The sequence below is a fragment of the Pipistrellus hanaki genome (genome assembly GCF_964339955.1).
Source record: "Pipistrellus hanaki genome assembly, chromosome: 2".
In the NCBI taxonomy this organism is placed as follows: Eukaryota; Metazoa; Chordata; class Mammalia; order Chiroptera; family Vespertilionidae; genus Pipistrellus; species Pipistrellus hanaki.
In genome coordinates, this window is record NC_140504.1 from 194,139,005 (window position 1) to 194,151,043 (window position 12,039).

The following is a 12,039-nucleotide window of genomic DNA, read 5'->3' on the forward strand; positions in this document are numbered from 1 at the left end:
TTTTCCCTGCCTTTAAATGTGCAAGGAGTGCTTGAGATCTTAAATGGCACCTTACACAAAATGGCCTGGCTTAGATTAATGGGGCAGAGGCTTTACCAGAGGTCCAGTCACCCCCACACACGCCCCCATGCCAACTCTTCTGCCTGTGCTGAGCTGACAGCAGAAGGGAGCCATGCAGAGCCCAGAACATGTGGGTTTCTCTTCATTGGCAGAGTTGTGAATAGAACTACTTCAACGCACGTAAAATAAAACTAGCTTTCATTATAAACCTACCAAATGGTTTATTTTCACTATCAAGTAACACAGAAATTAGATCCCAAAGAATCCCATTAGGTCATGGTCCTGCTCCCCTGCCAAAACGGGATCGTTATCTACGGTACAATTATACTTACATGGATACACTCTAGCCTGTGCTGATTTTTTCCCCTCCCTAGGAACTTATTTCCCCTTCCCATAAATAACTATACTCACAGGTTTGGCTGCTCTTTGTCAGCATAGCAAAATAGGAGGGGGCTCAGGCTCCGGGCCAGCTCATGCTCCTCGAACTGGCCTGCAGCATCCGTCTTTGCGTTGTCCTGTCTGAAGATCAGTGGTAACCCTTTAGGAAGGAGGAAAAAAGTATAATCAGTCCCACCCAGTCTCCCCAAGACAGACATAAATGGTAAAATTAAAATTTTAAAAACGATCAAGGGGGAAAAGAGTGGAAATTGAATTTATTTAGTGGGCTCATTTTATTGTCTAAGAGGATAGTTCTGACCATGACTGAGCACTAATTATGGAAGCGGGAAAGTTCCAGCAGCCCAGACTGTTGATGGAGTTACTTTATTGGCTCCATTTAGTCAGCTGAGCAAAAAACTTGAATTCCCATGGCCCAAGCCAAAGACCCCCTTGAGCAGCCTCTATACTTACCTGTTTTGTTAATCAACCAATACGGAGCAGAAATGAAGATCTTTAGGGATCCTTCTGCTCGACATACAATCCGGATGGTGAGGTTCAGCTGCCGTCGGTTGGTGTCATAGAGACGCATCCTTACCATATAGTTTTGGGTTCCAGGTGGAATGAGCAATTCTTTACAGAGTGGAAAATTCTCCAGTGATACCCCTAAAGGAGATATAAGCTATTGTCTTTCTAAGCTCTCACTTTAGTTTGTTAAAATACTCAGCAGTCAAACAAAATTGGATTCCTTTTGGAAAAGTCAGTAACTGTTTCTTACTAGCAAAAAGATCTCGTTAGAATGGCCATTTTCCTCTAGCCAGGGTGAGAATACCTTTGAAGCAAACCTGATGGGCTGGAAGCCACACTGGGGAGTCTGCACTGCATAGTTAGAAAGATGAAAATACCAGAAAGCTACCAATAAAAGCTACGAGTACTAGGAGCTTACTAGACATCAGGCCCTGTGCTGGGTACCTAGTCTACAATAAAGGCAAGGACAGGGTCAGAGTCAAGGTTTCTGCAGCCGAATGCCTGGCCTTACGTCCCAGCTGCATGGTGCAGGGTGAGCGATTTACCTTCCCTGTGCCTTATCTGCCAACGGGGATAACGACAGTATCTCCATCGCAGGGTCGCCATGAAAGTGGTGGCCCACGGGGAGCGGACTGGGAAGACAGAGTGGTGGTGGGTGGGAGGACGTTTCCATTCCATCCAGGGGCTCAGAGACATTTGTACTTAAGTGTCAGAGCACAGACCTCTTTTCTTTAGAAAGACACCTAGCACTGTACTGCTTTTGTGTTCTAATTGAAGTGTAAGTTTATCGCTGTGGGACACAATTTCAATGAGTTTCAGGTTCCTATCTGTATGGGGGTGGCAGCTGTCTCTCTGCCCCAAACGTGCAGTTGTGAAGATCAAATGAGAAGATATACAAAACTTTAAAAAGATGACTATCTAAGGCATTATTTGTTCAGCATTTCTAGAACAGCATTAAAGAAACATACTTCCTGCCCAAACTCCAGAAGCTCCTCTTTGCTGTAAGTACTACAAATAGGATGATGATTCTAATGATTCTCTACCTCAAGTTCATTCATCTGAGCGTACTTGATGCATTCAACATTCAATTTCTTCATCAGGAATGGGACAAATAACTCTTGCTTAAGGATTGCATGAGATCATGTGTGTGGAGCACCTGACATAAGGCCTGGCGGACAGTGCATGCTTGGTAAATGTTTTTCCCTCTCCTGAAAAGAGAGGAAGAGACGTGATTTGCTCCTTTTATAGCTGGAGAAAGCCTGGTTTGAAAAGATGAAATGACTTCCTATCATCATACATCAAGTGAGCAACATAAGAAAAAAGCCACCATTGAGTGCTTCCTCTGGGAATCTTTTGAATCGGTTCAATTATTTTCTTTTGATAAATTTCTAACTTTGAAGTTTGATGTTTTTTAAACTACACAAATCCTTTAGCTGGTTTACTGAGATAGTGTATAGGCTATAATTTCTCCAAAATGTTTACCAAATAGTCACAAAATACTCACTGATATTTTCATAGAATTGCTACCAATGATAATGTGACCAAACGCTTACCCAGTTCAATGTTCTGGGCTGTGTCAGCGGTGTGGAGAGCCACCTCTTTGCCAGGTTTCAGAGTCCCGTTAATGGGCATCCCTTTAACATAGAAATCCAGTTCACAAGGGAGCAAGTTGCAGATTACCACAGTTGGCAGGAGATAGATGGTATGCCCCGGCTGCCTGAAAATCTGTTTTGCACTATCAGAAAATATGTGTGAGGGCATGTAATCTGGATAATTCTCTTTCTTTATGGCCACACAAAACCTATGAAGACAAAATGGTATAAAAACCACCAATGAACAACTTGAATTTTTTCACCTTAGCCGAATCTGAGAAAGCATAGCATTAAAATGGTTCAATAGCCGAAACCGGTTTGGCTCAGTGGAAAGAGCGTCAGCCTGCGGACTGAAGGGTTCCGGGTTCGATTCTGGTCAAGGGCATGTACCTTGGTTGCGGCCACATCCCCAGCTGGGGGTGTGCAAGAGGCAGCTGATCGATGATTCTCTCTCATAGATGTTTCTAACTCTCTATCCCTCTCTCTTCCTCTCTGTAAAAAATCATCAATAAAAAAAAAAAAAAAGTAAAATGGTTCAATAATTCAGTAAGATACCTACAATCTAAGTCAGAATAAAATGAATAGATTTTAAATGTTCCACTTTGTGGGCTTTTGACAATTATATGCATACTATAGCTACCACCCAAAACCAGTGATAGAATATTTCTCTCACTTCAGAACGTTCCCTCATAACCCTTTCCAATCAAAACCCTCTCCCCTATCAGATAAGCGACAATCTCTGAAACTTGTACAGATTAGTTATGCCTGTTCTTGACCTGCATAAAAAGGGAATGACAGCCCATCCAGTGTGGCTCTGTGGTTAAACATCGACCTATGAACCAGGAGGTCACAGTTCAATTACTGGTCAGGGCATGTGCCTGAATTGCAGGCTCAAACGCCAATGGAATGCATGTAAGAGGCAGGGGACCAATGATTCTCTCTCATCACTGATGTTTCTATCTCTCTTTCCCTTTCTCTTCCTCTCTGAATCATTGAGGGTCCTTAGAGAAAGAATAAAGAAAAAATGCCCACAAATACACATCGCAGAGCCATGCATACCTGAAGAATCTGCTTTTCTCCGTGTCCATGGAATGGCACTCTCGTTTGCTGCTGCTAACCTCTGTGGTCTTCACCACGTTTGTCCAGTGGATAGGAGCCTTACAGAAAAACACGCCCAGCCCTTTGGGCCGGGCCTGCAGCCGCCAAGAAGTGAGGTGCAGAGGCACAGCGAAGGAGTCTCCCGGCATGACAGCGGGGAGCACCACGGGCTCTGCCACAGAAACAGGCGTTAGCGTTCTCAGGGAGGGTCTTCCCCCCAAAGCTGACTTTCTCAGAGTAAAAGGGGGACAGACTATGTCAAAACTCACTGTCCGGAGCCGATGGGCTGTCCAGTCTTAGTTCCATTGGTGTCTCGAGTCTGTTCTTCACAATGAGGGCAGACCGGACAGTGATCACTTTGCGAGCACTGCCTTCCATGGTCACAGCAAAGACCACCCGGACAGGGGGGAGTGCTGAGAACTGTGAAAGAGACATGAAAGTAAAAGAGCGTCACTGTGATTCTGAAAATACACAGAAAAATACAACCATACCAACCAGAATGCCTAAGTCACAGCATTTTACTATTGTATTACCATAGCTCTTCGGTAAAATTAATAATTAAGCCCTAAGACCACTCAGTTTTGATAGGAATGAAAGCTTATATATATGCACTCTTAAAAGAGCTAATTCTAAACATTTCTATAAAAATAGTTAATACATTCAGCCCAGCTGGTGTTGCTCAGTGGTTAAGTGTTGACCTATGAACCAGGAGGTCACATTCCTGGTCAGGGCACATGCCCGGGTTTGCAGGCTTGATCCCCAGTGTGGGGTGTACAGGAGGCAGCCGATCAATGATTCTCTCACATCATTGATGTTTCTACCTCTTTCCCTCTCTGAAATCAATAAAAATATATATTTTTAAAAGTAGTTAATCTATTCAGAAGTGACATCACAAAATGTGTCATTATAAAGAACTTCCCCTGAGAAAGGTAACAACCCATCCAGCTGCCCACACTGGTGCCGGAAGTTATCCTGGGTCGCGGCACACCAGCCCTCACGTGGAGACGGACCAAGACTCGCCGTCAGCTCTGCCGGAGGGAACTAAAGACCGTGCAAAGCAACGCAAAGTTCAGAAGCACTGAGGCAGGGCTTCGTAAAACATTAAGTGATTTACCTTCTGCGGTATGTTCCTCCCAGATTAATATTAAAGTGAGAAAACATTCTTTGAACACTAACAATGGGTTGGGAACTGTCCAAAATACACAAACGCAGGAGGAAGTCTTCTGAGATTATAACCTGTCTTTGTAAAAGCCAGAGAGTGTATAATAAAGAGTTGTCTGCATTGGTATGCCTTTCCCAAGAACAATAACTTTGTTCCTAATGTCATAAAAATTACTCTCTGGGCCCATACACCATTCGCTGACATGCCTATAGAGAAAAAGCCAACATTTGTATTTCAAAGAACTTCAAAAACAAACTTCTCTTTCTTCATAATGACTTCCCAAGTTCCAGTCAATGATCGCTCTTTAATAAAGAGGACACTGAGTTTCAGAAACTCAACATAATGGAGGGAAACAATTTATGTTTGGTCTTAGGTCGCAGCCACTACGTTCTTTTTCCATACATTCATTCACACATTCAGCACACAGTGTGTGCCCCAGAACTCATCAGGTAAACCAAAGAGAAGGTTTCTGAAACTATTATTCTCAGCATGAGTGTCCAGAACATACTGACAATGCTTTTTTATTGGAGAAACAAATGACACCACGGCCAAGCGTCTCATCCTGCCAACTATTTTATTAAAAACAAACAGTATGTGAAACCAACCTAATAAACAATAAAATGAAGAGCTCCATGTTTTGAGCCAAGACTTCCAGGAAGCCCAATGAAAAGGCAAACTAGAACTGTCTGGAATGTTTTCAGAGACAACCCCAGGCAATCAGCACCGAGGCGTCCACGGACCCAGCCTAGTGAAGCTCCGCTCAGCCAAGGCCAATTACAATTGTTTTAAATCTTGATCTTAACGCCTCAAGTTTCACATTTCAAAACTTACCATCCCTAAGGGAGAAGAAAATTTAAGCAAAAATTAAAAAAAAAATAATAATTTTTTAGTGTCATCTTATGATGATGTTTCAAAAGCCAAATGGGAAGGAAAAAAGAATCTTACTATCTTTCATTCTTATTTACCTTCACGACCCCAAATCTATGAAATAGGTATAGCCATACAAGGGTTAATTTATATTTTAACTTAGAAAGAAAAGGAGACATTGGCCCCAAACATGTGTTTTTTTCTTTCTGTTGCCTGTAATATTCATTCTCACGTAACAAATTAGGTGAAATATTTTCTTGCACATTTTTAGAAAATGAGGTAATCATCAACAGAAAAGCAGAAAGATAAATTCCAATCACTTATATGTCATAAAGTATCTGATCATTAAGAAATAAACATCTACTTATGGTTCGGGCAGTGTCAACACTCATACACACAGGGACATAGGACAATCATACTCACATAGACCTGGGGATGGATAATATTTGTTCTGCTGCTTGGGCTGCCAATCTAAGAAAGATTCCAAAAGTCAGAGAGTCAGCGCAGACCCAAGATCATAGGCATCATTAAGTTCAATGGCAATGAAATCTGCTTGAAAGAGTGGTGTTTGCAAATACCTTTAGCAAAGTATGGTCTATTACTAAGAGAAAGCATCTTAACTTAGAAGGTCTGGGGAAGACCTAGCTGGTCTGGCTCAGTGGATAGAGTGTTGGCCTGGAGACCGAAGGGCTCAGAGTTCAATTCTGGTCAAGGGCACATGCCCGGGTTGTGAGCTCAATCCCAGCAGAGGATGTGCAGGAGGCAGCTGATCAGTGATTCTCTCATCGTTGATGTTACTATCTCTCCCTCTCCCTTCCTCTCTGAAATCAATAAAAACATATTTTAAAAAGAAGAAGGAAGTATGGGGAAACAGCCCTCATTTTACTACCACTCCATATGAAGACACAAATTTCCAGAACATATCCCTGCAATAGAAAAATATCTCTTGGGGGAATTATTTCTTTCATTATCAGATAAGAAATTAGGCAGAAAATTAATCTTGAAAGAAAATGTCCTTTCCTAAGAAACTTGGGGCACAAGAGAGGACGAGTAGAAAGAACAGGGTTTCTCTATGAAAAAAGCAGGACGAAAGCCACAATCTCTGCAAATCTGCACTTTCCCACTCATCACTGGCTCCCTACCAACGAGGGAGTCATCCTGGGAGGCATGTCCGAGTCCTGGGCACGAGCACCATGGCGGACACAGGGGCTGGGAGGCCAGCCCTCACCTGCACACTCTAGTGAGGGATGCTACCTGCATCATCCCCAGGCTGGTCCCTCCTAGCCCTAGGGCTTCAGGCTGGGGTCAAGTTCGAGCAAGGATGTGTGGAGGGTCTGTGATCAGATAAACAGCAGCGAATAGCTGTCTTTATGCTAGAGAAGAGAAGCTGGAGAAAAGGAACTAGATGGATCAAGGAGCAGCACTGTAAAAAATTGAAAGAAGACAGTAATGGAGGAAGCATAACAGCATGTGAAAGAAAGGCAACACATGTTCAGCAGACCTGCACACTGCTAGGTGGGCCAGCTGCGTATGAAATGGGTCTGCACGGGTGAGGTAACATGCATTAAAGTCACTTCTATTTACTTATTATTTTTCATTAAAATCACTTTTAGATCCCGTGTTGTTGTTTTTTCTTTCTGAAATCATCCATTGCCTGGCTCATCTAAATATTGATTATCAGTGCCGATGATGGCTTGATATAATCTTACATCTTCCTAGAGCTTGTGTCAATGAAGAACAAGAACTCTTTACTAGAGCAAGGCTATTCCACTGTGTGAGGCCTGGCTTTACGGGAGTGCGGCCAGGACACAATGCACACCCATTCCCCCATCACACACCGTAGAGGAAGATGAATTCTTATCTGGCGCTGCGTATCGGAAAAAGGTCCCAACTTTGTCCACAGACACGGGGCTCACTTGCTCCCAGCCATTTACTCTCACTTGCAGTTGGTGAATCCGGAGGTCATGGGTGTGTCTGTCAGGCAGGACATGGAAAAAGACATGAAGCACAATCTTCAAAAGCAAAGAAAAGCAGAAGCAAAGACTCAAACCCGATTTACTATCTAGTGACATAAAAACCCAGCTGTCCAAGCCTTGTGGTGATTACCTAATGCAAGAGAAATCAAGAGAACATAGTAACTGGGCTTTACATTTAAAACTGCAGACTTATAAAGCTGGGGCAAGCATAACATTTGTCCTCCCTTTGTATGAACCGCACAAACTCTCCACTCTAACCCCAGGCCCTGGCCCACCCAAGCTTTTACAAAATGGTGACATTAGCTACAACCATTTCTGCGGGGCAGTAAAAATGCTCTACTAGCAAGCTGATCGCCAACCATACTCTTGGAAATGCATGACACGACATTTCCTCTGGGTTCTTTTGCTGAATACCCTACTTCTCTTAGACACACACTCGGTCGCTTGGCTCCGGTCCTACAGGCCACAGACAGGTTAGGTGTTTTCAGGCTGAAGGCTTGGCGGAAACAGCAGAAGGCAGTGGGCAGAACAGGAGGAGCAGGAGGAAATTACACATTTAATTCTATTTTAGGTTTCGCCTAATTCAAGCCAGAAGCCTAAAATGGGGAACTGGATTTGAGGCCGACAGGAAGGAGGGAGGCAGGGAGTGGGCATGGTGTGCCAAAGGGGGGAAAGCCAGAAAAGGCATTTATTTTGATGAATTCAAGCAGAACAGTGGGACTTGAAATGCGTTACAAAACGTGGAAACGAAAACAGAAATGATAGAGGGGTCAAACCCCTTCTGATATGACAGAGGCAGTGCTTATTAAGACAAACAGCCAACAGTTCATAATTAGCCTCTTCAGGAACTCTGTGGAACAGGACAATGCTCACTACTCAGCCCTGGAGATGCTAACGTGGCTTTCAGGTACATGTAACCAGCTTAGGGATTTTTTTAAGCCCTATTTTTCCTGAACAATCACTGGGGCCCACAGGTTCAGACATGTGCCCCAGGGAGAAATGTGTGCCGGTAGAAAGCTGTGCAAAGGGATGAAGTATCTGACTTAGGAGCAGGTCTGCACACAAAGACTTAGAGCATCATGAAAGCATAAGGCGGAAGCCAGTCTCCCACACTTCAGCTCAGCTTGCAAACAGATATGAGGCTGAAATCTTAGCCTATTCACTGGACAGCCTTTCCACTTAACAATGTCTGCAAACACAAGAACACTTTGTTAGATATTCTGTGACCTCTCGCTAACAAGCCACAATCGTTTCTAGCGTTCGCTCCAGTGCTAGCGGCCTCCCTAGACGAGTGGTTCCAATCGCCCTCAGCAGCCATGTGCCTCCTCATTCGGCTCTGCTTCCTGGAAGCACCTGCCTGCGCCAAGTGCTATGTGGCACATATGTGTCTTAAAACTGAAAAAGACATGTTTGCACCATGTCACCAGTGCATCATGAAAACCAGGCTGGGAGGCAATGAACTTGAGTGTTATGCTCTGTCAATCCTTCAACTAAGCACGCATGTCAAACAAAAAGATAATTAATGGGGGGAAACTTTATTTCCAAGATAGTAAGAAAGTCATTATATTTTTTTAAAAGGAAAGGAACCACTAATTTTTAAAAATATCTTTTAAAAATAAATCATTAAAATCTTTAACAAAGGAAGGTGAGTAGGCGAAACACTAGGGACAATCATATCATATAAACATTTTTTTAGGAAAAGAATGAATCATACTTTACCTGTGCCTTAGCTTTCCCCGGGCTTCAAATTCAAAGGGAATCTCTTCACCCGTGAGGACTTCCCGCCACTCGCTGACCTTGTGAGTGTCATCGAGAAACGTCCCGTCCCCTTCTGGAACTCCCCCTGGACTCCCGCTGTGCGACAGTGCAGCCCTGGAATCAAATCAGACAATGCCAGCCTGTGCCTGTCTCCCAGCTCCTCCTCACTCGGAGCTGGAGCTGGGAACAGAAACCCTCCCGGAACGCGATTCACGGCAATAAGGCCGCATAATCTGGCTCCAAAGGATGACCTAAAACAGGGGTCTTCAAACTACGGCCCGCGGGCCACATGCAGCCCCCAGGGGAGTCTGATCCTGCCCGCCAGGTTTTTTGGGCAGTGAGCGCAGCCAAGGTGTTACAGTAGGGATTAGTAGTACATATAGTCCGGCCCTTCAGCTCTCTGAGGGACCGTGATCTGGCCCCCACTTTAAAAAGTTTGAGGACCCCTGACCTAAAAGGTCAGTAACTAAAGGTATATCTTCATGATCAAACGCAGCTCATGTGACACTTCAGAAGCAGCTGAAAGCTATAGTACACAGTCACCTGCCTCAGCAGTAGAGCTGCTACGTAAGTGCTATGTAAAGTGAGTCGTGACTTTTAAAAGTGGGTTTTAAGTGACTACCAAGAACTTAGCAGGCCTGAACTGTGTTTAAAAAACAAAAACTGTCTCCTGTAAGGCATTATCATACTGCGTGGAGGCAGGAAAATGTGGTTTCCAACCAGTTGATGCTGTTACTCATTGTGTGTTCTCATTTCCTAGGCTGGAGAGATCAGCGTGGATTTGGAAAGTCCAGCCAGGGTCTGAACAAACTGAAAGCTGCTGAAAGACCTTCTCACTTGGCTTAGGTAAATTCTCACTGGTTCTCCAAACTCCACCCATTCCATCTGGATTGAAGTGTGCATTAGGTTGGAAAGTGATTCTTGAGGGGATGACTTTTCTTTCATGCTTCCCACTCTCAGCCTAAATTTGCCGGACTGACTTAAACGTAATGTCTACCGGGATCAGGATCACATTTGGACATTTCAAACTATTTCTCTGACTACAGATCCCACAGAGAACCGGAACCTCCACCAGAAGTCTCGGCAGGACAGCACGTGATTGCTTCGAATACAATCTAAGGGCCTCAAGAAGGGGCCCACTGGGCTGGCGCGCAGGAGCCTCGGGTGGCAGAGATGGCTCAGTGACAGACAGAGTGCTCCTTACCTGGTGGGCGTGGTGGTCAGGGTGGCGAACCACAGAGTGCAGCCCGTGTGATTCCTCAGAGCGAAAGGGACAAAAGGCTGCCGGCGCTTGGGCGTTTTCACCTCTGCTGTGAACAAACAAGGTGGCCATTAGCACCCGCCTCCATCTGTGTGGGAGAGCCCCCCTCCCTCCCCCCGGAGACAGTGCCAGAAATGGTCTCTTGGCAAAAGGGCTGGAGGGGGGGGAAATGGGGACGGATGGAACCTCCGTGTACTTTGCTGCCTGCTACGGGGTGACTCGGTCCTCCCAGACAAATGGCTGTGGTGTGTGACTGCCAGCCCCAATTCTCCCACAATTCTTAGGGGCCTCATCCCCACGGAGGGCCACGGGACCTAACTTTGTTGGAATCAAAAGAGGGAAAAAGAGAAATGGACCTCACTACTCCCAATAAATAGATTCTAAATAGGTAACCCAAACTGTAGCAAGTTTATCACACCTACTTGATTAACTTTGTCCAAAACGCCTGTGCTGTAACAAAGCCTCCCTTTATGCCAAAGTTACACTTCAGTCGTATTACTCACATTATAACGAAATAAAAACATTCGTCCCTACGCTCTTACACTGATAGTTGGGATATTTTTCTCCCAGAAAGATCAGAAATATACTATTTCAGAGCTTTTTAAATGAAATTTTTAGCCCGTCTCTGGCACAGATACCACCACCATAAGTACTATAGAGTCTACAAAAGGAGCACAAAATATGATTTCTTTTCACAAAATAGTTGCTAGTCAGGAAAACTGGAAACACTGATCACTACACGACTAATCTAATTCTAGAAAGAGCTGACCTGACAATAAATACTTTAAAAAAAGTCAGCAGAGTGGGAGACCACATGGCCAGAGAGCCGACAAAGGCTGTAAGTGCCCGGCCACTGCCCCGGTCCGGCTGCCGCAGCCTGCCTGTGTTGGTGGTCTGGCACAGACCAGAGGCTGCCCAGGGAGGGGCTCAGCTCCTCTGACCACGGGCCTGAGTCGCCTGTGGGCCACAGGAAGAAAGGCGGAGGGAGCAGCCGGAACCACAAACGCAGCGGCAACCCAGCGCTGGCGCCTCCTGGCTGCGGTGCCCATGCCACACGCACACTAGCAACAAAGCAGGGGCAGCCCAGTCTTACTGTGCGCACCGCTTTAAAGCACAACGACAACACGGGACCCAAATGGCCCGCAGCTGAGGAGAAAAGGACTTCTCGGGGTGACTGCAAATGCTGACTGAGAACACTACAGCAAAATCAAACTCGTCTCCCAGGACAGGAAGGCAGACGGCACCAGAGTGAGGCGTGGGGCAGCATCAATCAGCAGTGGTCTCTGCCTTCACAGGAAGCACTTCCTTTCCCCCTTTTTTATCCTCTAAAGTTTTCAGGAGTCAGTACTACCAACACTGCAA

General features: G+C 45.1%; 1 protein-coding gene across 5 annotated transcripts in view; it reads right to left on the reverse strand.

The window, feature by feature from the left end:
- VPS13D (vacuolar protein sorting 13 homolog D) overlaps window positions 1-12,039 on the reverse strand; it is a 219,300-nt gene that overhangs the window by 116,370 nt on the left and 90,891 nt on the right. For 3 of the 5 annotated variants that reach the window (XR_014794224.1, XM_084875266.1, XM_084875263.1), the window contains 9 exons: window positions 10,621-10,723; window positions 9,378-9,530; window positions 7,521-7,656; window positions 6,106-6,153; window positions 3,923-4,073; window positions 3,615-3,825; window positions 2,517-2,764; window positions 910-1,101; window positions 472-598 (listed from right to left, as the gene is read on the reverse strand). Coding sequence is in view for 4 of the 5 variants with exons in the window: in XM_084875266.1 (XP_084731392.1) it covers window positions 472-598; window positions 910-1,101; window positions 2,517-2,764; window positions 3,615-3,825; window positions 3,923-4,073; window positions 6,106-6,153; window positions 7,521-7,656; window positions 9,378-9,530; window positions 10,621-10,723 (1,369 nt within the window). In the remaining variant the exon portion in view is untranslated. Of the gene's footprint in view, window positions 1-471; window positions 599-909; window positions 1,102-2,516; window positions 2,765-3,614; window positions 3,826-3,922; window positions 4,074-6,105; window positions 6,154-7,520; window positions 7,657-9,377; window positions 9,531-10,620; window positions 10,727-12,039 lie in introns of all 5 variants that reach the window. The other 2 variants (XM_084875265.1, XM_084875264.1) reach the window with 2 other exon arrangements.